Source organism: Tigriopus californicus, chromosome 12, assembly GCF_007210705.1.
Source record: "Tigriopus californicus strain San Diego chromosome 12, Tcal_SD_v2.1, whole genome shotgun sequence".
NCBI classification, from domain to species: domain Eukaryota; kingdom Metazoa; phylum Arthropoda; class Copepoda; order Harpacticoida; family Harpacticidae; genus Tigriopus; species Tigriopus californicus.
Genome location: NC_081451.1, coordinates 14,253,001 through 14,277,040, shown reverse-complemented (window position 1 = coordinate 14,277,040; position 24,040 = coordinate 14,253,001). Strand labels below are relative to the sequence as shown.

Sequence of the window (24,040 nt, the reverse complement as noted above, 5' to 3'; positions counted from 1 at the left end):
CCGCCATAGGTGTCGGAATCACCTTGATTACGTAAAGGTGCAATCATGTCGCTCATTTTCAAGCACATTAGTGGGAGATTGAAAACAGTTTCCAAATGCGTCACCATTGGGTTGCAATTTCTGATACATTTTGTTGCACTTTCGACATGTGTTGCTAAACAAGGGCAATCAATAGAATATGTGATTTGCTCTGCAAATGTCCCTTTTTTGATTTGGTTTATTCACGGGCTTTTCTAAACGCTACAAAGAACGTAATCATTAGTACTATTAAATTGGAAGGCTATAATTCGTCTACTTATTGCCTTTCAATCTTTATATGATATTTGGTCCACCATCGAATTTAAGTTGACAGACCGAGCTAGTCCTTCAATGTAGGGTTGATCTGGAATGTTATCAAACATAAGTTTTGCCAAAAAAGCATGTTTTTATTTTTCTACCGCTCTTTCTGTATGAAATTTTGTAAGATTCAAAAGAAATCGAAGTAAAACAAGAATAGCAAACCTTTAATGGGAAAAATTCAACGTGCCTAAAGCGAGATTATAAGCAAGTTAAAGGAAAATGGGGCTAAAAACTATCAAAAAGGTTGTTTCCGAACCCCCCACTCTAATATCTAGGACTAAGCAATTGAGAGGATCGATTCTAAACAATCCTTTGAGGGCGAAATGTGTTGGAGGTGAAGGAAAGGAAATAGGTAATTTTCCAGCCGCGAGTTCCACAAATATTTGAAATTTGATATCATGAAACAGCTTTATTGTACTTCAATAATACCAAATGAAGAAATTGTGCGGAACGTTCGCATAGCTATTTCATCACAAATATCATTGATTGGCCAAAAACTCGACATTGGATTGCTTCTTTATTCGTTATTCCTCATCATCTTGATTCTTCTTTGGGCGCTTAGCCACGCATTTTTCCGGGTTCTTTTTGCTCACCTTCCATCCTGAAATTGTAGTTTCATTGAAATTTGGATTAATAAGTAAGCTTCAAAGCATGATAAAGGTTTGTACAAGCGGTGCTTGGAAAGTGCAAATGTGATAGTTTTAAGATCCTAAGATTTCCTTGGAATTATTGAAAAAGACGTCGGATCTTTGTAGAGGAAAAGGCGTTGGATTTTAAATGCCATTGCCAACTGACATCCCAAACAACATAAATGAAGAGGTAGAATGGGAATACAATATCAAAAGCATTGTTTATTTAATGCGTTTTTCGAAGGGTTTGATTGGCATTCATGGTAAGTCCATATTTTGGAGCATCCGGCTACTTTGATATTGAATGGTACGATAAGATATTTACATCAAAGCAAGCTATTCAGAACAATCAATTTTTGATCACTTTTCGTCATTCAATGCGAGAAGTGCAACAGACTACAGAAACAAGAGAACGCTACCACTTTGATCCTCCAATGCACTCTTATAAAAAAGATAATCATCACAACAATTGCGTTATGTAAGAAATATCCTTTTTGATTGTCACACTAATAGACAAAAAAATGACTTATTAAAAGTGCCATTTTTAGCACTTTTTTTTGAAAATGTAGGAGGTTTGAGTCCTGAATTGCTTTAAATTTGCTTTAATGGCATAAAAACTGCATCCTGAAAATAGGGGAACGGAGAACGAAAAACAAACAATGAAGATATTGTAGTGAAACAGCATTCAGCCGGATGGTAATGAGTTGCGATAGACCATATTAAGGCAAGAGCGAGATTCACTCGAGCAATAAGTTATACAGCGAAGACTAATGTTGAAAGCAAACATTGCAAAGATGTCGAGGCCAAGCATGCAAATAACGACAACGAAGATTAATGAGTACGCATTGCGAAGATGTCTGGCCAAGCAAGCTGGAAGCAGATCCGAAGACGTGTCAACCTGTCATATATTCTTGGTAAAGTCTGCCACGAGCGTGAGACAAGTAACTACGGGACTCCCAACCTGAGAGGACTGTATGTTTGTGGATCCCTGTATATACTTACGAACTACATCAGAAATAAAGTACTAGCAACAAGACTTGTGCTCATTCTACTTCTTCCCAGGACTTAGGCAGATTACCGCTAAACCCAATACTCCAACCCACTCCTTAGATCGAGATCGAGTCGAATCGGCTATAGTATCACCATCCCTTTGGTATCAACACTGGTATCGGTCATCGACAACCCACTACAAAATTGGCGCAGTCAGTAGGATCCGACTCAACATCCGTGGACATCCCAACTTGATACCCGATCATAAGGACACCCACGATGGCCAGGAAGTACTCACAATTCGAGTCACAAATAACCAACCTACTAGCAAACCGATCCTAACCCCAACCACCCGACCCAAGTACAGTTAATCAAATAATTAATTAATGGGCCCATGTCGAAGGACAAGATGCTATTATCCAAAAGATCAGGGAAATGGAAGGCCTCTCCCGCGTATCAACAGATAGCCCGTACCGAGTACGAGAGAGGGCACCAAAGGCCAAAATAAGACATCTGTACCTTCTACATCGGGCTGCATCAACTTTGGAAAGCGCCCACTTAGAAGAAGACGAACCATCAAGATCCAATCTTCAAATTTCAGAACCCTATGTTGGAGCACGAACAGACCCTACAGGCTACCGATCAATGAAACTCATTAATCAATTCCTCGCAGGCATAACGGACGATGACATCCGTAGAACAGCCAAGGACTGCGTCAGCAACGGGCGTTTTATTACCACATACCACGACGCTCTCACACGGGCCTTGGAGTTCCATGCCAACAAAGAGCAAACCTATATGGAAAAGAAGAGACTAGTGAATGATCAGAGTTCCGCACCAACCCCGGGCAAACCGGAGAATCACATACATGCTGTTAGACACCGGCAACCTCACACACAATCTAATCGACTTTGAAATATTCCAGCGTGCCTACCCAGACCCAGCCAAGCGCCATAAGGTCACCCCGCAAGACACGCCAGTCATCGTCGCTGGACTACAGCCCCTACACGTAATAGGGATAGCCAAGATCCCACTCAGAATTGACTCCATCCGTAAAGAATGGAGTGCCCGCTGTTTGATAGTAAAGAACCTGGGTACCAATGCCATTTTAGGAGCTCCCATCATAAAGAGGATGCCGCTCACACCCGATCTGCAACATGCCGTTGCCCACATTGGACCCAAAGGCCGACACATCCCGTTACACAGTCCCAATGAGGTAACCCAATCTTTGAACAAACCTGATGAGTACTCTGCCTGCCACGCCATCGATGTTTGTCTCATCGCTATAGTATCATCATCCCTTTGGTATCAACCCTGGTATTGGTCATCGACAACCCGTACCACTAGAATATCATTGTAGAGAAAAAGAGTGTTAGGAATTTTGAACCGTTCTGTTACAGATTTTCAAGCATTGAAATCCTATCTGAATTCGTGGATGTGTTCAAAGAGAGTATTGTACATAACACTGGTCAAGTGGAAGGTAAGCTCGTCTACGTTGTCAATAATAGTATCTCGAAGTAAACGGATATTCCAATACGGTATGAAATAAAATTGAAATGGAAAAAGTTATATCGCCTGATAATGTCCAGAAATATTTTACATAGACAAGATTCATTAATTTTTTGGTTTTTTTATTCCTTTAGAAAGACAAAAAAATCTACAGCATTTGTGTCAGGTAACCGTAATGAAAAACGTGATGATATTTCATATTTTTCAACAAAGAGCAACTGTCCAATTATTTGCTTCCAAGAAGACGTCCTTCCAAGAGTATTGATAATCACATAAGAAATGCAACGGAACGTTCCTTTACCCCTGTGCACACTCTGTTACCTTAAGGTATTATTGCCTATTTACACGTAATAATGTTAAGATTGTGGACTTGCTGGTAGGAGGGTTTATAGGATTTGGAAATGGGACTGCCCAATTGTTTGTATTGATACCTTTAATTTTGATATTGTTTACTTTACCTTTAGGGCAAGGTGGAGTAGGATCAACTACATTGGTCTCTTCTGTTCTTGGAGCCTTTTCACATGTTCCGGGATTCAACTCACTCTCTTGCCAACCTGTGCCAAGAAAAGGAACTGAATTAGCTTCGGTGACTCCTTAATGAGAAGCAAGTAGTCCACAAATTGCAAACAATGCCAGAAGAAAAGAGCGAGGCATTCAAGCATGGTTGTTTTAAATACTGAATAGAATCTAGTTCGATGCGATATAGTACGCCCTGACAATTCAATTTTTAAGTATGGGACGCATGTCCGTACTTGTTAGAAATGATTTGGACATTATTCATGTAGGATTGTCTCATGGAGAAGAAGAGATCTTATTGTAACAAAGTACCATAGAGGCTCCCCTCTTGTTCCGTAAGCTCGCTCCTAGATCCTGTCAGCTCTCAAATTCATAAGAAGTGAGTTGGACCAATAATCTTGCTCAAAGGTGGTTTTCTTTGTCGGGGACTTCAATTTTCTGGCTAGCGTTATAGAGCGGGAGGTTAGTCCGGATGGATATGCACATCTCAGTCGTTCGAAACCTGGAGGTGTTTGCGATCCGGTGCAATCTCTCTCAGCATGTTGATATGGCCACTAGAGCGAATACCGTTGGGGATTTTGTTTTTCCAAATGACCTTGATCTGATCCAGAATGTCCATGTGACACATAGTATTGTGTGAGTTCATCATACTCTTGAGCTAAGGTCGACAACTCAAGGGCTGGCATTTTTTTTCAGAAAATCATGAGGAACAACTTGGATTTTATCGTTTTGTGGTTTCAAGCCCTTATAAAAACTTACATGCATAAATATATTTTAAAAACCAAGAATTTCAAAAACCTACTCAATGAAAGTTGGGAGCACTCTTAGGTAGCGGTACAGAAATCCCCAGATGTGTTTCTGAATTTTCTGGAAAGTTGATAGGGCTTATTGAACACAGTGTCCACTCTAGCAAGCTCTAAATGGGTTCCGCAAGGCGAAGCGCAGTCTAAAATTCCAAAGTGTAGGAAGCTATCGCTCAAAAAGAGTTGCAAAGTAGCAAAAAGGCTCCAAAGCAACTTGAATCCAGTAATTGTCGTCGGCCTTCAGAGAAAGTTGGATTTGATACAAGGGAGAGGATTAAGGCCTCTATTGAGAATGAAAGAGGAGAGCTAGGTCAGGAGGTCAGTTCTAATCCAAAAGCTTTTTTTGCTCTATGCAAACTCTGAAAGAACGATGAAACCCCCTATAGGGCCCTTGGAGGTCGACAGGGAAGCCATAGACAATTTTGAGACTGTGGCTAATATGCTTTGAGATCAGTTTTCCTGTGTGTTTTCAATTCCAAAGAGTTTAAGAGAAACAGACCATTGATCTACTGATGAGTTTGTCGAGATTGGTAAAGCAAGGCAAGTTGAGCACTTAGATGATCTTTTAGTCACAGAGCAAGATGCTTTAGAGCCATCAAGGGCTTGAGGCTTTCAAGTTCTCCTGATCTTGATGGGGTGACATCTCAGTTTCTGATGAGATGCTCACTGGTTCTTGCTCTTGTCTTCTCGTACTTGATATGTAGCATTTTGGATCAGGGTCCGTTTCCATCCTCTCTAAAGCTGGCTCATGTTATTCCGATTTTCAATGGAGGAGATAAGTCGCTCCCGATTATTTATAAGCTAAATTCTCTCACTTTGAATAATGGAGAAGTGTTGAAGTTCAAACTTGCTGAATTTCTCTAACTGGGTCCTCTTGGTATTTGACCTCCTGGCATTCCCAAATATTCGTAGTATTGTATAGTGTAGGTCTTAATTCAGTACCAGGATTTTAGTCAAATTTAGTCAAAGTCTTTCACTAAATTTCTTCATCAGCCTTGTATTCAAGGGTTAGCCAGATCAGCCAAAGCCAACTCGTTTTTCCATCAATTAAGATATGAAAATAACACTAAATGAAATGATATATTTTTCGTTTTGAACTGGTGGGAACCAACCTCAGTAGGGGTAAGAAAGTTAAAAAATGGATTGAAAGAAATAGCTTGGTTGCATTTTTGACATCTAATTCCAAAACCAGGTCAGAATGTGAAATTAAATCTAAAGGGTCAAACAATTGTTGAATTGGATCATTTGGATGATTTTGAGCGTTGGCTGAAAAAACTACGTAAAACCAAGGATACTTGGCGACTTATCATTAAAGAAGTGTCCTGCTTAATTAGCCATCTCATCAAAGATACGTGAATAAAAAACGAAGTTCTTCAAACTTTGCACGCACAATTCTTGATCCTTGGGATAGAAGCGAGCATAACAGAGAACGTGAAAAAAATTACCTTCAGGACATGGCGTAAGGATGGCAGGGTTTTTTCGGCGGACACATTTCTCAGGGTTGGCCTTCAGTACCTTCCATCCTGTAATTGGGGCACAAATAAAGAACCCATCAAACACTTCTTAGAGTGTAAAGGTGATATCAAAGATTACCTTCAGGACAAGGTGGAGTTGGCCTTTCTCGGCTTTGTTTGTCACCTGAAAATTGAACCAAATGACAAATGGGCCTTAAAATCATCAACCATTGGCAAATGATCGTTAGTCTTATAATAACGCGTTATAGTAAATTGATATTTTTTTCAACTTGGTGTACTGCATCAAAATAAATACACAACTTTGAACTGTTGGTAAAACTGATTGCACGGTTTTGCATCATTATTTACATTTCCATTTGTGCTCTCTTGCGCTTACACTGTAATACGTCTAAGAAGATACCAGGGCATAACATTGATTAATTGATAATTGGCTTTTATTTTGATTTTTATTTAGTGGGCATTTCCTCTACTTTTGTATGTTCTGTTCTATAGTTGTTTAATGTGCTTGTACTATTAAGTGTTGCTAGTGCCTGAAGTGACTTGAAATATCATTTCGAGCTTTCTTCAAATTGTAGTCCACGAAGAAAACTGTTCATTTATTTTTTGTGATCTTCAAAATCAATGTCAAATGTCTGACGATTTGACTTTGGATATAACCAGGCCAAATCAGAGCTAAATTGCAAGAAAACTGGACCACTAATTCCTCTAAAAATCGACAGAGCAAAGTAATGTCACTTTCAATTTATATTCAGGCCCAACGAGGTATACTCCATATCTTACATTAAAAGTACGTTTTTTAAAAGGACAACTTTTTAATATCTTTATTCAGTAGATAAGTTTCTAATTAAGATAAAAATCGAAGGGGCAATAGAATCGAGAGTGACCTGAATCGTTGTGTGAGTTATGTAGAAAAATGTAGAGATATATTAGGTTTTTCCACCCAAATCCAATAATTTATCTTAATCATTGTTTTCAATGAAACTAATCCCAAGGACTTCATGCATTTCGTAAAACACATTTTAATCTGAAAATTGCCTTGATTCAAGGAGTTTTATAAAGTCTTAGACATTTTTGAGACGCTTAACATGGAAAATGGTTGCATGAGAAAATGCAACATTAGCTTGAAATCAGTGTTTAAGAACAGATAAATCAAGTTGAAAACTTACCGTTGGCAGCGCTATCATGGATGAAAATTACCATACAAAGCAAAGCAATGCTTATAATCAATTTCATTGTTGGTGTTTTGAGAAAAGCTTTGGAGCAATTGACAAGTAGGAACTTTACAGTAACTAGTTTTTCTAATGTCCAGGTCTGCTTAACTTCGAATGATCAATTGGCTTCTCCAGGCATTCCAAAACCAGATTATATTGCCAAAAAGAAACAGTTGCTTTTACTAGCAAATCTAATTGCACGAAACGTTTCAAATGACAGTTGTAATGGCCTCTAATTGCAATCCATCTACGTAAGAGATAAGTGATCAATTAGGCCGATTGATAGTATTTTCATGGATAATAAGTAGAGCAAATAAAAATTAAATTCCCATGGTTGTGTTTCAAACTAGAAAAAACGTTTTGTGAAGAATATACATTTCCCCACTATCGTAGTCATTTTCCACCTATATTATATATTTTATTTCTAAATTATATATTTTGGTTTGGTTTGAGTTGTCAAGGGTTTGACAAAACCTTACAAGGAATGTCATCCCCGGTACTATGAAAAGAAAAACCTGACTTGCTAATTCTTATTTCCAAAAATGTTCACAGAATTTGGTCTACCAAAGAGATGAATATGATATTCAACTCCCAGTTTTCTGTTTGGAAAAGTCACCAAAAAATAGAGTTGCAATTGATCTCTATATTCAGTCGTGGGTTTCTAGCCAAAATCATTTAGTTCCTCAGCAATAACCTTAGGCTCCTCAATAAAGTCAATCACTTTCCATAACATCCGTAACAAAAAACAATGTCTTATTGTAAAGCGTCTCAAGAAAGAAAACTCAATTTCTTATAAATTAAACGGAGAAACTCATTAACGTTGAGTACCAATCATTTTGGAAAAGAGAAAGAGCAAAAAGAGGCTAAAAACGACCAATTACTTATGAAACAACCTCTATTGAAAATAACAACTTTACTTTCTTCTTCATTTTGACACCATTTTGAGCATTTTCGAAACGCTTTTCAGATTTTCTCAACCTTAAATTTGGTTTTTTCCCAAACTTTACAAATCAATATTTTGCGAAGAAAGCACTGTTTTCCGAGGTCTAATAAGCTCCGTAGTAAACAAACTGAACCATTGTCAGTGAAGATCCCATTTCGTTCAAAGCATTGACAAATAAAATGACGATCTCCCTGGTAAATGGAACTGCAAATGCCTTGTTGTGGGCCTGGACGGAATTCCTAATTTCAAATAATCTGATCAGTTTGTCATCAATTAAAATTGAGCCAATTTTAGATAACCGATTTCAGAGGGTTAAGTGCACATGATACGAAGGTTAATCAAGTCTAGATGAAGTAAAGAGAAGTGTGCCCCCAAGGGAGATAAAACCTTTTGATTCATCTTGGGGGAAGGGGGGAACACTTGCCCCCAATCGAATTACAATTTTTGGCTCCAAAAATATTTCATGAAGGGCGTTAAACAACTGAAAAGGAGCACAGACATCATGGGAGATGGACAAGAAGTACAAAGGAGTTCTTCGTCATGCTGCCTTCCTAGTCAATTCGCACAAAAAAAAATATATCAAAGAACGTTGCAACAAAAATTGAAACATATTTTTTCACACTTCAATATGCCGTCCATGCCGATTTAAGACCTCTTCGCGAGGTACGAACGCTCGATGGTCGGAAATCAAAAATTTGAAAAAATCCAGAGGGGTAAGCACATAACATGAACTGCGTTGGTGTACGTTGAAGATTGTGTACGCGCTTTTTGGGGTTTGTTTTTTTACGGACTTTTTTCTTTCCTAACCGCTATGGGAACTTTCTACTTTTAATATGAAAGGTTATAATGCCTCTACCTATTAGCTTTCAATCTTGAAATGATATTGATCTAACAACAAATTGGAGTTGGCTGATCGAGTAAGCCCTTGAATGCAGGGTTGAACTGCAATGCTAGTTAAATATTTCCCCAAGCCTGAGTTAAAAGTTGATACCAGATCAACATAGCCTAAATATTTCCTCCAAAAATAAGAGGGCAGCAGATTAAACAACGAAGGAGCCTGAAAAGGAAGAAAAGTAGACATTGAATTAGCTTAGATCCACGAGGGCTTCGAGGTGCTCTCAAAACGCACATTAAGTCTCTACGGTCACTACAATTGACCCTAAATCTTAGGTTGGGACAAAGCTCATGCATGCTTTTGAAAAACTATAATATGAGATACCTTTTGTATCTTCTCTGAATACTGTACAATCCCAACCTTTCCAATCTCTCCCAATATGAGAGCTCTCTCATATCCTAAATATTTCTGGTACAACATCTTTGGAACTGTTCGAATTTTGCGACCCTTCTGAACTAACTGGGGCCCAAATGGGCGAGGTATATTCAGGATGTGGCTGAACAATAAACTTGTACAGAGTTGGCATCGTGATACTATCTCTGGACTTGCATATGCGATATATCCAACCACATGTTTGAAAAGCTTTCAAGTGGATATGCTAATGGAATATTCCTTTATTTTGGAGGACTACACCTAAATCCATCATAGAGGAAACCTGCTTGACATTTTGACCCTGATTTTTTACAAGTGGAGTCACTAAAGAGTGGCGTTGACACAAACGTTATTAAAAAGAATTTTCCATTTTGCTCAGCAACCCAGGAGTAGATCTTATCTCGGACGTTCAGCAAGCTACCTGAGTTGCGACCATCCCTAACACACAATAAGTTTGTATCAGTAGCGTAGAACGAGACACTGATATTACTACTACTAAGCTTTTGAAGTGGAGCAAAGAATATGATGAAAAGGAAGAGACCCAAAAGGAGCCGTGAGGAACACCTCACTTGACATCATGCATGTCAGAAAAAATCCCTCTACTCTTAGCAACTGATCTTCAAGCATGTTAGCCATAGCCTTGACATTGTTTACGGCTTCCCCACTGACCTAAAAAGGCCCCACAGGGTGCTTTGTCGGTATCTTAGGGTTTACCAAGGACGACGTTATTTCTGTACAGAGACGGTGGGGTGGGGGAACGTAACTTTTATCCCGATAAACCGAATGCATTTTTCTTTACACATGTTGGACATTAGTTAGCTCAAAAAGCCTCTGTCAAATTTGACCTCAATCGAACGTCTGCGTCAAAAGCAATAGGCTCTAGAAATTCAGTACAACTTGGGCACAAAATGACCTGCTCAGCACCACCTTGGACAGATCTTATCAACGTGGTGCTAACTCATTCAATTTGTGCCTTCACTGGTCTGATTTTGCAATGCTCATAACTTTTGAGGTGGAATAAGCCCTGGTTCTCGGACCAGCTCCAATCATTGCTCAAAACAGTTCTTCCAAGGCCGACTTCCCAAAGGAGAAGACTACACCTATGACGGCCAGAACCTTCAAAGGTGAAGGAATTTCGCTACCTGGGAATTGACTTCACGCAGCAGTTGAGCACTTCATGCCATCTCCAGCGGATTAACGAAAGGGCAAAATTAAGGGTGGGTTTTCTTTTTGATTGCCTCCACCTTGACTCCTTGTCATTTGATATTGTGCTGTTTGTGTGGCAGATCTACGTTCTACCGCTTTTTGAACACTGTCTGGCAGTCTGGAACTCGGGAAGGATTGCTCAGTCCGCCATCGGGTCCACCAATGCTACCCTGACCAAGTTCCTGAAGCGCTATCTTGGATTGCCAAAGCAAACTTCTTATTCTATAGTCCACCACATCTGCCAGACAATGCCGACAATGCCTCTTTTCAATTATTTGAGTGCCATCGGCAGAGAAAGAAATGGGTCACAGAGTCAACCACTCTACTTTGACAGGCTGAGGCTCACATTCATCGACGAAATGCCTCCTGTTGACTTCAATCAGCTCACGCGCATCCAGGATATCCCCACGGAGTTGTGGATTGGTGATTGTCGACTTCAAGCACTTAATCTCTTCGTCATCACTAGATGCATTTCGAATTTTGTCCATGAAGATGTCCACAACTTCACTGGACGACTGTTCCTCATTGCAATGTTGGTCATTCTCGTCCATCGAACAAATGGCAAGCTTTGCAATTAGTGCTATTTCTAAGTCGATTCCTTCAGTGAATTCTGTCATGTCCTCAGCAGTTGCCTGAGCAACGGGAGCTCGACTTAGAGCGTCTGGAATTGCGTGAGCAGTCGTTTTGACCCATTCAACTTGAAATTGGTATCCAGAAAGGGCCTGTTTGAAACGTAACAAACGAGGATTCTCCACCTGAGCGCACGTATAAGAGTTTAAAATGGTCACCAATGGTCGGTGATCGGTTATGATTCGAAACTTTGGAAGACCCTGCAGGAACACTCTGCATTTCTTCACAGCCCAAGCTATGGCAAGAGCCTCTAATTCCACCATTGCGTAATGTTCTTCGGCCCTGGATAGAAATCGGCTTCCGCACTGGATGAGACGAACTCTTGATCCATGATATTGGAGTAATGCATACCCAAGGCCCTTTGTCCGACTAGCATCTGTTTGGATCATGGTTTCACTTGTCGGGTCAAATGGAGCCAGGATTGGAGTACTTGATAAAGCTCTCTTAACCAATCAATTCACTGAACCAATCAAGGTGTATTTGGCGGTCATATTCCCACATGGGGATGTATGCCTATACGTTAGGAATGACTTGCACTTTAGTCATGTACAAATGCCAAATGGAGAAGTATAGGTCTTAGTTTGTCTTATCCCAGGGCTTGATCTGTCTATTGTTACAATGTATAGACCCCCTTCTTCTTTAGTAAGCTCTATTATTTCAGATCTCCAATTCACTTGAAATTAGCTGGATCACGCAGTCTGCTCGAAAGTTTTCTTTGTAGGGGACTTTAATTTGCCGGTCAGCATTGTAGGGTGGGAGGTTAGTCCCAATGGGTACATTCCCATTTCCAAATCGACATCTCAGTTGTTCGAAAAGCTGGAAGAATTTGCGATCTTGCGAATTTTTCCCAGCATGATGATGTAGCCACCAGAGTGAATAACGTCCTAGACTTGATTTTGTCCAATGACTCTGATCTGATCCAGTATGTCCATGTGACACCTAGTAATCTGACAGATCATCATGCTCTCGATACAGGGTCGATCATTGCTTAGAAGCCGGCGTGCTCTAAAGTAAAACCGGCCAAAAAGGTCGGTCTTGCTAAGTTCAAGTGCAAAGATGAACAGTGGCCATTGATTAATAAAAGGTTAGAGGAACTTGACCTGATTTCAATTCTGAACAAGAATCGTCCATAGATGCAGCCATTGACGAACTAGTTTCAGTTTTTGAGGGTGTTTGCTCCACTCTAGCAATACCTGAATGGGTTGCGAAAGGTGGGGCACAGACTAAAATTCCAAAATATAAATAGATAGATTGATAGATTTATTTCAGGAACACTTTGATCATGATTAAATAATGTCGGCACTTTATCTTTGAGTTAGCATCTTGATACATCAAAAATTTCCTGAGCATGTAATTCCTCAGGTTCTGGGTAAGCAAAAGCTTGTTTTTACCAGGACCTGGGCAAATTAACTAAGACATGACATACATAGTCAATAAATGTTACAGAGGCCAAGCTGCAACACGATAACGTGAGTTGGAAGAAATACAAAATGAAATTGAAAGGCTTGTAGGAAATCATATCGGTTCGAAGTTATAAGAAAAGAAGGGACTAAGAAAAAGATACAAAAAGAAGAACATGAAAAACAGAGCAAAGCAAATATTTTCAGTGTTAATTTGTTATTTCTTACTAGAAAATGTGAAACGACTTCAGGAATGGGAGGAAAATTAATAAGTTTAGAATTGTATTTGGTGCATGGAGTGTTTTGATGAGATTGAGCGGCTGATAATCGTAATGAAAAATAAAAATTATTTCTTAGGATTTTTGTTGGCATACATAGCAATTTCTGAGTTTGCACGGAGCAATAGAGTACCTCTGTAAGAGATAATCTCTAGTTGTTTGGGTGAATTTAATTTTGGTTAGATCGATGCTTGGAGGGTTGAAATTATTCCACTCGTTGGGAAAAGCAAAGTTCGGTAGTCTTTGTGAAAGTCCCGACTTGGCAACTGGATTAATTGTTCTCCAACCGCCAAGCCGAGGATTATTTTTCCATTTTAAAATTTTTATGCATGGTGGAAGTTCTTGCAAGCACGACTGCCTCATCACTTGAACGATTTTAAGCGTGCGCAAATCTTGCAATTTTAAGAGCTTGGACTCATGAAACAAAGATTCAGTGTGAGAAAACCACCTCGCATTATTTATCCAGCCTATAGCTCTTTTGTGGAGTATGGACAAGATCTTCAGTTTCGTACTTTGGCCATAAAATTCAATACCGTATTCCCAGACACTTCGGATAAGCCCATTATAAAGTTGTTTCTTTACATTTTTGGGCACTGACTTGCGAATTCTGTTCAGACTGAAAAGATTTTTTCGAATTTTGTTTGCTACACTCTCAATGTGACAGTGCCAGTTGAGTTTGCTATCGAGTTGCATTCCCAGAAATCGTATGGATTTTTCATCGGAAGTGGTGGAACCCACCTCCTCTAACCTACATCCATTTACATTGATTTTGAAGTTGAAATTACAATTTTTGTGCCTGATAATCATGAATTTAAAATTATCTATGTTTAAAGTTAATTTATTTTATTTCTAACCATTTGAAAATACGTTCCAGTTGAGCATTTGTTTTCTCCTCTAGTTTATCAGGTTGGCTTTCAAAACATTGAAGCGTCGTATCATCAGCAAACATAATGCATTTCAAATTGCTATGCTGAGGCATGCCGTTAAAATAGATCAGAAATAAGAGAGGTCCAAGNCGAGTCTTGGCTCTGGATGTCTCAGTTTTAAATGGAGAGCTTGATTTCGCACGTCTGCACTCTTTAAGATCTGATTACTGATTGATAGGAAGACTTTGTTCAAAAAGAGTTGAAAACTAGCAAAAAGGCTGAAGATTTCTTCAAATCCCGTAATTGTGGGTAATCTCCCAAAAAAGTTGGACATAGTTTAGGGTAAGATTAATGAAAGTGAATGAAGTCCTTCCTCCTTGCCAGCACGGGTTCCGAGCACATTTTAGCACGGTTACCCAACTGATTGAACATATAGAGCAGGTCATTGAGGGACTGGAAAGGCACGAGTCAGTTGATGTCGTCTATCTTGATTTTGCCAAGGCCTTTGTTAAAGTAGATCATGGCCTTTTGTTGAATAGACTTCATGTCATTGGGATCCAAGGCAAGGTTCTCAATTGGATAAAAACCTTCATTCAGGATAGGAAGCCAAAGGTCTAGTGACGTACATGATGTCAAGTCAGGTGTTCCCCAGGGCTCTATCTTAGGACCCCTCCTTTTCATAATATTCGTTGCCCGCTTCAAAAGCTTAGTATTACTGCAAGTCTCTCGTCTTATGCTGACGATACAAAGTTAGTTTCTGACAGGAATGGCCAAGATTCCAGTAGCCTTACAAAGTACTTAGATCGAATCTGCTCTTGGGTGGAGGATTTCTATGATTATGGTTTCCTCTTCTTCATTCGTAAAACATCGTATTGTATGCTCTACTGTTAACGTAACTCAGTTGCATTGGGAACTGGCTTTTGACATCTTGATCGAGCATCGCGAGATTTCTTAGCTTATTCTGTCTGAGTCATTTGATGTATTGTCCATTGGTCGTAACTCAGTTTGCCTTGAGAACTGGCTTTGATATCTTGATCTAGCATCGCGAGATTTCATAGCTAATTCTTTCTGAGTATTACCTGATTATTATTCTATTGTCGTGATTCAGATTGGCATTGAGACTGGCATTGGTAACCTCACTTGGTTCAATACGGACTATATTGCATTGGAGGCTTCCATATCCAATCTATCAATTTGGATCTAGTTGTTCGGATTGACTTGCATTGGGCGTAGGCTCCGGTCACCGTCACAATCCGTTGTACCATAAACAATCATAAGATTAAGGCACTCTATCCTCTCTCTATCTCAACATCATCCTCATACTTGGTCAGAGAAAAGGTAAACGAGTAAACGGTTGAGCAAAGGTAATGTCTTATGTCACATAATATATGAATATTGTACTTACTCGAGAAATACAACTAATGGTGAAACAGTTTATCAAGAGTTGTTGTTCTTCATTCTTTGAGACATAGTGTTGGCTCTAAAAACCCTATAACCGGAGATCTTTAGATAGGTCTAAACTGGAAAAGGGAGACTTTCAATCTCATCCTTGTACGGAACAAACATTCAAGGATTTCGTCGTCGATGTCCGCAGGAAGGCGAGGGAGGCCGAATTGTCCTCAATGACGGTTGATCAACTCCTCATTTTCCTAGTAATGGCCGGTACTCGTGAAGAGAAAGCCCTTTTCGCAAAACTATGGGAATTGAAAAACACAGATCTGAACGATTTAATTGAGCAAGCTGCGGATTTCGAGGGTATCCTAAGAGACACAAATTTACCTGTGTGTGGACCAACCCACTCTGCGGAAGCAATCCTCTCGACCGTGGCAGCAAACTGTAGCGGGTGCAGCTATCCTCACAACCGCGACGCATGCCCATTCCGCGATCGTCCATGCTTTGCATGCGGCAAGGTGGGCCATATCAAAAACCTTTGCCGTAACCGCAGCCAATCTGGTACCCCAAGCAATTGTGGACGCCCCAAGGAGAGAGGCCGTCAAGGATCACCCGGAGTTCACTACAAAGGCGAAAGTAGTCGTTCTCCATCTATTGTTTGAATTAACACTATTTGGGCACGGTCTATGGGAATGGATTTTATCAAGATCATCGGTACAGACCAAGCCAGACATCCTTTCACTTTTAAAGCATTACCTGACTCGGTTGCCGCCAGAACTGTCATTCCTCCCACGGAATGTCCCAGAGGCGCTAAATTGACGGCTTCTAATACGCAATTGAGGGCGGTTAATGGCACATCCCTCCAGAATTTAGGTAAATTTGAGTTCAACTGCCAGGTGAAGGACGGCCCAATAGCAAGATTATCTGCAACTGTTTCCCCAGACATTGTCGATGACCTTATTGGCAAGAACGATCTCGTTACACTTGGCATCCTTCCGCCTGACTTTCCTGCAGTACATCACTTCAACACCCGGCCCATCATTATCAACACTGTGGAAGCCAACAACGTTGAAAAGGCCCCCCTGTCTGCTGACCGGGTCATCGATATTGAGAAGGCCATTTCAAGAATCGAAGGTACTACTCATAACAACAACGAGAAAATCCGCCAATTCCTTTTCAATTCAGCGGACGTCATGGTAACCTTGTTGGGTGATGCTGCCGGGTCAATGATCGGAGGTCCCATGACAATTGAGCTGGATGAAAATAAAACTTTTAAACCTTATCATGTGACAACCGCACGTAGCGTCCCTATACATCATGAAGCTCCCGCCCCCAACCTTTATCAGGAACTCATCCAGGCTGGGATGATGATCCGCTGTCCTGAACCTTCGGAGTGGTGTGCCCCAGCCCACTTGTTCCTAAACCGAATGGCAAAGTTAGGCTTATCATTGATTATAGAAAGCTCAATCAAGCCACTAAACGGCCTGTACACCAGTTCTCGTCCGTACCTGGTTTAATGCACCAAATTTTGCCGCAAAGCCATTGGTTTGCCAAACTCGATGCCGTCCACGGGTATTTTCAAATCACGCTGGACGAGAAATCGTCATTTCTTTGCGCATTTCTTTTGCCAGACGGAAAATATTGACCACTTGTGGCTCCTGTGGGTTGGAAAGGTAGTGGTGACGTTTTCAGTTTCCGCACGGACTTGGCATTTGAAGAACTAAAAAGAAAAAAATGGATCTTAAAAATAGTCAATGACATTTTTGTACAGGCTGTTACTTTACCAGAACTCCTTGATTGGTTGGCTATTATCATTCAATCATGCCGCAACCACGGCATCAAATTTTCGATTAGCAAATTCGAAATTGGACAATTCGTCAAGTTCGATGGATTTATCGTATCTTCCTTTGGAATGAGACCTGACCATAACAAGTTGTCCGCCTGGGGCTCGTTCCCCACTCCCAAGGCAGTGTCCGATTTGCGATCCTTCCTCGATCTGGCCAACCAACTAGGAGCATTCGTACCTGACCTTCAACATTCCACAGTCAAAATGAGGGAACTTCTGAAGAAGTCCTCAGCATGGCTCTGGCTCCCGGAACACAAAGCTGAATTCTGCAAGGCAAAAACATTATTGACATCTCCAGCCATCGTACAACCCTTTGACCCGTCGCTACAACCCAGTTGTTGACGGATGCGTCACGGCTGCACGGTCTTGGATTTGCACTGATTCAACGCGAGCGTTCTGTTGACGGCAAGAGAAAGATTCGCCTCGTTCATTGTGGATCGTGCTCATTAACTGTAGCTCAAAAGAATTATGCTACAATCGAGCTCGAATTGAGCGCAATTTGGTTTGCAGTCCAAAAATGCGCGTTTCGGCCATTACTTGGACTATTTGAACAACCGCTGGCATCCCTAAATAACACTCGTCTACAACGACTTCGAGAAAACCTCGATCAGTTTCCGTTCTCGATTACGTGGTAGGCCGGCAAAAACCATCTTATTGCGGATGCACTTGCTGCTGATCCATCGCTTGAAGCTGCAGCGGGAATGCATGTGATCAGGGGGTAACGAATAACTCTACAAAACCTCGCTAGATGAGGTTAGAACTTGGTTCGAGCTTTCCACTCGACTACTTGCCCAAGTTCACGCAGAAGAATGGATGCTCTAATAAAAAAATAGACTTGCGAGAAGTGTATCACTGTAGATGGTGCGCGGTACACCCAATGGGAAGTATTACGCATCAGCTGACCTTCCGATATCTTTCTTTGGTTGCGCCGTGGGAGGCAAAAAACTGTTGTGAAGTATTGAAAAGAAAAAAGAAAAAATGCGATCAAACTTATGAAATATTAAACAAATTAACCCCTTTTTTTAGATACTGCAGGACATGGGTACTGCCTCATATTTGAAAGAATGCTCAAAATCATACACATACATGCTTTCACTCACAGACCTAAAAGACGATACCATCGAGATGAGGGCCTTGCTTCCCCAGTAAGAAGTTTGAATATGGTTAAGCTTACTAATCCAAACATTTTTGATTCATCAGTCATGACCATTTTCTAAAATGTTCTAACAAATTTTCTCTAAAAATCTCAATAGAGTCTTCAGTGTTATTAGTGAAAGTATCAGTAGGGATTGAGTATGCACAATCTAAAGAGCAAAAATGTGTGGATGCACATAATTGGATTTTTCAATTTGGATCCATGTATTTTTCGTTGCAAAATATTTCTAATATAGTTATTTTAAAAATGAGAGGCAGCATTCTACAATTTCTTACAAGTTTTTACTTTACAGGACATGGAATCTGTTGTGAATTCATGTATGTACTCAAAACTTGAAAACATATATAGATACTAGGTGCTTTGCATTTATATTGTAGATAAAAAGAAGTTGATTACCCATGCTTTGTTAATATCTTGATGCCTAACCAAAAACAAACATAAGTATGCGAAATACATGATAGTACATACAGTACTTTTAAGATCTTTGAAATTTGAAATGGCTAATTGGACCGATTCGTACTTATTGACTCAAATACATTCGTTGTTTTTTGGCACAATCTCGCAAAATCTTAAGTGAAATAAATGATGAGTGATCCAGGTCATATAATGTCTGGAAAAGAAATTGCTTTCAAGGCAAGGGCCGTTATATGGCCAGGAGCCACTTGTAAATGCTGGCTATTCAGGAGGGTAATTTCTGTTTTAAAATGGAGGGGACCAAGGTATTGCCCGGACTTGTACAGGCCAGTTTGCCATCTACCAGTTCCTTCTAAAATCTTCGAGATAATCAAACCTGGCCAATTAACGGAACAAGTTGAACGTCATCTGGGCGACCTCATACGTGAAGGAAAGAGAACAAGTCGTAGAAGTGTAAGGATTCACCAGCACGCAAAAAAAAAAATGGTAAAGAAAGTGCCACAGGGGAACAATTTGGACCCTTGCAATTCCTTCTTTACTTTTATGACTTACGTGAACACTACCCACGGTGTCTGATTATTTATGACACTGTAATCATCACAGAGACCACCTCGACCACCATGGAATTTAAAAATAGGTCCCAAAGGGCGGTGGATGAAATGCATCAATGATTCGTCCATCATAAGTTAAAAATGAATAAGAATAATATGGTACTGAATGGGATGAAATTCCGTTGAATGACTTTTGGGTCAACGCCAATAGACACTCCACTATTAGATGACGAAGGTAAGGGCATTCAGTAGATCTCATCCTTGAGGGATTTAGGTGTAGTCCTCCAAAATAATGGAAAGTTCGATGAGCATATTCAGCTGAAAGTTGGTAAAGCTTTTCAAACATGTGGTTGGATATATCGCACGTTTAAGTCCAGAGATAGTGTCACGATGCTAACTTTGTACAAGTCGATTGTTCAGCCGCATCTTGAATATGCCTCTCCCATTTGGGCTCCAATTAGTTCAGCAGGTTTGCAAAAGCTCGAGCAGGTCCAAAGATGTTTTACTAGGAACATTGAAGATATGAATGAGCTCTCGTATTGGGTGGGATTAGAAATGTTGGGATTGTACAGTATTCAGATATGGTACGAAAGGTATCTCATATTGCACGTTTTCAAAAGCATTTATGAGCTTTGTCCCGACCCAGGATTTAGGGTCGATTGTAGTGACCGTAGAGGCTTGTAGCGGAGTGCTCGGGAGGTGGTGATTTATACTCGCGATAAAATGACATGTACTTGTTGTGGTGTCGTGAAATGAAAATAAAGACATTCAAACTTAGTATCTTGAAGTGATAACATCATTTAATTAACATCACTTCAGAATTAACGTACGTTTTGAGAGCACCTTCAGATCTTCCAGAATCCAGGTTGATGTCCACACAGTAGGTGTCCATATTCAAGCAGGCAGTTATGTTAGGACTGGAGGACAGCTTAAGTACAGCTCAGTGCAAGGAAGTAAATGAGGTACTCCGTAGACGAGACTCAATCTTTTAAAAAAAGTTAGTGATCACCAAGGAAATATCAATAAGGTCGAACCAAGACGCAATTTGCTTAGTACGCCCACATGTTTTGCACAACGCTTGGATCACCTTCAACAAGTGCGGATTGCAAACAAAGGAAATGGGATTGAAGGAATTTGAAACCACATGTCTGTTTATGAATTGTGAGGTACGCCACTCAAGGGTAAGAAATCGTTAAAAACTATTTTTACCAAGTGGCAAAAATGGTGGCGGAATGTGGCAAAAATTTCTTCAAAGTGGATTTTTGCCAATGAGGATATAACTTGGATTGGGAGTCATGAAAAGTCGTTTGTGACCACCTGGCAGAAAATGGTGGCTTTTGGCACACCTTGCTAGGGCGGGGATGAGGAAATGAATGTTTTAACTCATGATGTAATCAAAATAAGGGAAAGGTACCTCCTTCAAAAATCTATCCATCTCTCTATGTGGCTTGCTATTTGGCAGCCTTACTTAAGCAATGACTTGAGCCCATGAGTTCTTTTCTGGCCACTCATCTTACGCTAACCTGGCAAACCTGCTTGTTTTAATTGAGAACACAATTGACAACACGTGTAGACTAATGTCTATTGCATCCTAACTATGCAATTGCTTGAAGCCATTCAGTCTGCATTCAACAGCCAACCATTCATCATTGTCCACTCACATTCCATCTTAGTTAAGGCTCTCAATATCTTCTAGTTCCCAAACCAACTTTCAAGCAATTCAAAAAAATTCCGCCTTTACTTGGGAGGAATTTTTTCTCAAAAGAAAATTGTCGTGAAAGGCTTCAATTAAATTGAACCTTGAAAAATTATCTGGGTAAGTAAATCAAGAACAAAAATAGAATGACGAAATAGCATGACGTTTCGCCCTTTCGAATGGTTATCAGAGCTCAAATCAAAAATAAAATCCAGTTAGGTTGACGATCAAACGAGAGCACTTCACTTTTTACCATATACCTTACGCACTTCCCGTAAACAAAATTGCCTTTTGCTTCCATTCCTTTCTGCTTGTCATCATTGGAATAAAACTTTTTTTACGGGTTTCTAGCCAAATCAAGTTGTTTTATAAAAAAATGATGGACAGACGGATAAGTACCTGCCGCTATGGGGCAGCCCTGAACGTAGGGCCAATCAAGTTTCGTTTTTAGGAAACGGTCTAGGTCTCGCTAAAAGCTAGGCAAGGGTTCATCTGCTGCAAAACGTAGAATTGTCAGAAAGATATGAGTGAGAGGTTGTACACGAACGACGCCTTTAGGTTCTTTAAAAGTTTATTGTCCATAGAAGAACTCGCCTTATGTCGAATGGCATATTTAATGCCTCTTCCGTCACTCTGAGAGTGTTCAACGCCTGGATTGGGGCAAAGACCATGGAGACACTTGAACAGGTAAAGAATAAGATATCACTCGTACCTTCGTTGAATGCTATATAATTCAAGGGACTGGAGTGCCTAAACCAGCAATGTTTCTTGTAAAGCTTTGTTGCACACTTTAGCTCTGCTGTTGTCATCGGAACCCAGATGAAGAAGTAGCATAATCCAGGTGCGGCTGAACTATTGATTTGTAAAGAGTCATCATTGTAAATGATTCCTTGGACCTCAAAATTCTGTGTATCCACCCTCATGTTTGAAATGCTTTACACACTTTCATCTGGATATATTCGTCAATTTTTCCCTGGTTTTCAATGTTTATTCACAGATCTCTGATAGATTCGAGCACCTCTATCGGGTTTTGAAAGTCATCTAAATATGATTACTTATATCATTCTCGCATTTATGGCATATCGAAAAGCGTTGAGGCGTGAAACTGCTTGACTTGATCCATATCAGTTTCCACGTTACTTTCGTTTCAGAACCAACATGATTATAGCATGCCTCATGGTCTCTTTAGTGTTTTCTATCCGCGGACAAATGGTCAACCCTAATGCTATTTCACCTCAAACAACTAATATCCCAATGTTTGGTTCCCAAAGGCGTAAGTGTATTGTCACTAATTAATGTACCAAAAGTCGCGAGTTGATTGTTGTTAATGATTCAAGGGTTGGGTCCTATTCTGATCATATATTTTGTTTTCTTGTTTTTTTGGTTCTCCCCAAGGACGACTTTACCACTGGAGAGCGATGGTGGCAGGGGAAAACTCCATCCAGTCAAATGCTTTTCTCTTTACACGACAGGACTCAGCTGTAGCCTCAGAAAACGTCCGCAAATTTTGACCTCAATCGAACGTCCGTGTCAAAAGTTATGAGCATTAAAAACTCGGACCAGGGAGGGCGCAAATTGAATGAGCTAACACATAGATTTATAGACGCTGGATGTCGGACGACCAACCACTCGTTTGGCTCAACAGTACAATAAACCGGTTTGTAATCAATTCCCAGGAGACCATCCATTGTACTGTTTTACCAGCCGAGTGGTCGGTCGTCCGACATTCAGACTCTAGAAATCTATGGCTAACCCCACGTTGGTAAGATTTTACCAAGGTAATGCTAAGCAAGTCATTTTCTGCCCACGTCGTACTGAGTTTCAGGACCTCATTGCTTTTGACACAGACGCTCGATTGAGGTCAAACTTGGCGAAAGCTTACGGAGCCAACTAAAGCCTAATTTGTGTGAAGGATAATGCATTGGGTTTATCTGAATAAAATATGCGTTCCCCCACCCCACTGTCTTTGCCCAGTGATGACGTCGTCCTTGGGTTCTGCCAAACAAGAAATGGAGTAACACGTACATACCTGTACTGGTATGTAGACTTCATGTAGGCTTGGAATGGTTTTGCCAGCAAAAACCATTGGCTTTGAACTCTTTTGAAACGCATTTAAAGATATGTGTATTAGTAAGTAATCACAAGCAAGTCCCATGAGTAGACTTCCTTGTAAAGGGGTTTGCTTCAACGATCTAAGGTCAAAAGGCGTGCAAGAACTAATAGAATATATTTCGACTTCCAAGAGATTTCTTACCCAAATGGGTCTGAGCAATGAAGAGTAATATTGCAGAATACTCATATTAGATCGTTCCAATGAAACCTAGTCATACTCAAAAAATGGGCTCACAATGGTAATAATTTCTGATTAGTTGTGTGCTCTAATGCAAACCCTTTTACTTGCCATTTTCCTTGCTAAAGCAACAACAGGCACAACTTTTGTTCAATAAGCATCTTTGAAAGAAGGTTATATTGGAATAATAAACCACTTAAAAAACTTCGTAAAGCATTGCTGTCCACAACCTAGTCAGACAATACTATCAGTATGCCTAATTAGACACTGACATAAATTTCACTCATATCTATGTAGCAGATGCTTAGTTATTACACTTTGAAAGTTGCATTTTGCAGTAAATTAAATCGAAAAATGACCGAGCTAAACTTGTGAACTGTGAATACTCTGTGAAACTCTTCCCAAACTTTGCAGCCCTAAGCCTCCCTCTGGTCGCCATGAGCCCCACGCATCTTTTAGATCGTATGCTCAGGTGGCGGCCAGAGTTCCTTCTCCCTCTTCTCCTCACCTTTTACCCTCTCCTCAAAGGTTCTCTTATCCTCCACCTAAAATTAGTTTTGTCCAAAAACAGGATTTTTTAAGGTTAGAGAGCCTAGTCAAAGACTTGATAGCTCTAGTCCATCGAAGGGCTAT

General features: G+C 40.2%; 2 protein-coding genes across 6 annotated transcripts in view; one reads left to right on the top strand and one right to left on the bottom strand.

The window, feature by feature from the left end:
• Window positions 1-728: 728 nt before the first annotated feature.
• LOC131892051 (uncharacterized) lies at window positions 729-7,627 on the bottom strand. 2 transcript variants are annotated; one of them, XR_009374514.1, is made up of 6 exons: window positions 7,428-7,627; window positions 6,380-6,424; window positions 6,232-6,309; window positions 3,926-4,021; window positions 3,197-3,301; window positions 729-940 (listed from the first exon to the last, which is right to left on the bottom strand). XR_009374514.1 is itself a non-coding variant. In XM_059241779.1 (5 exons), exons 1-5 carry the CDS (start codon window positions 7,492-7,494, stop codon window positions 864-866), a joined length of 363 nt encoding a protein of 120 aa, XP_059097762.1. In that variant the 5' UTR covers window positions 7,495-7,625; the 3' UTR covers window positions 729-863. The 2 variants fall into 2 exon arrangements, 1 of the variants encoding a protein (XP_059097762.1); XM_059241779.1 differs by lacking the exon at window positions 3,197-3,301 and having other exon boundaries at window positions 7,428-7,625.
• A 13,403-nt stretch (window positions 7,628-21,030) lies between these two features.
• LOC131892102 (uncharacterized) overlaps window positions 21,031-24,040 on the top strand; it is a 19,716-nt gene continuing 16,706 nt past the window's right edge. Inside the window, exons 1-3 of one of the 4 annotated variants that reach the window (XM_059241847.1) lie at window positions 21,031-21,237; window positions 21,705-21,804; window positions 22,269-22,390. The gene's annotated coding sequence lies outside the window, so the exon portion shown is untranslated. Of the gene's footprint in view, window positions 21,238-21,701; window positions 21,805-22,268; window positions 22,391-24,040 lie in introns of all 4 variants that reach the window. The other 3 variants (XM_059241846.1, XM_059241850.1, XM_059241848.1) reach the window with 3 other exon arrangements.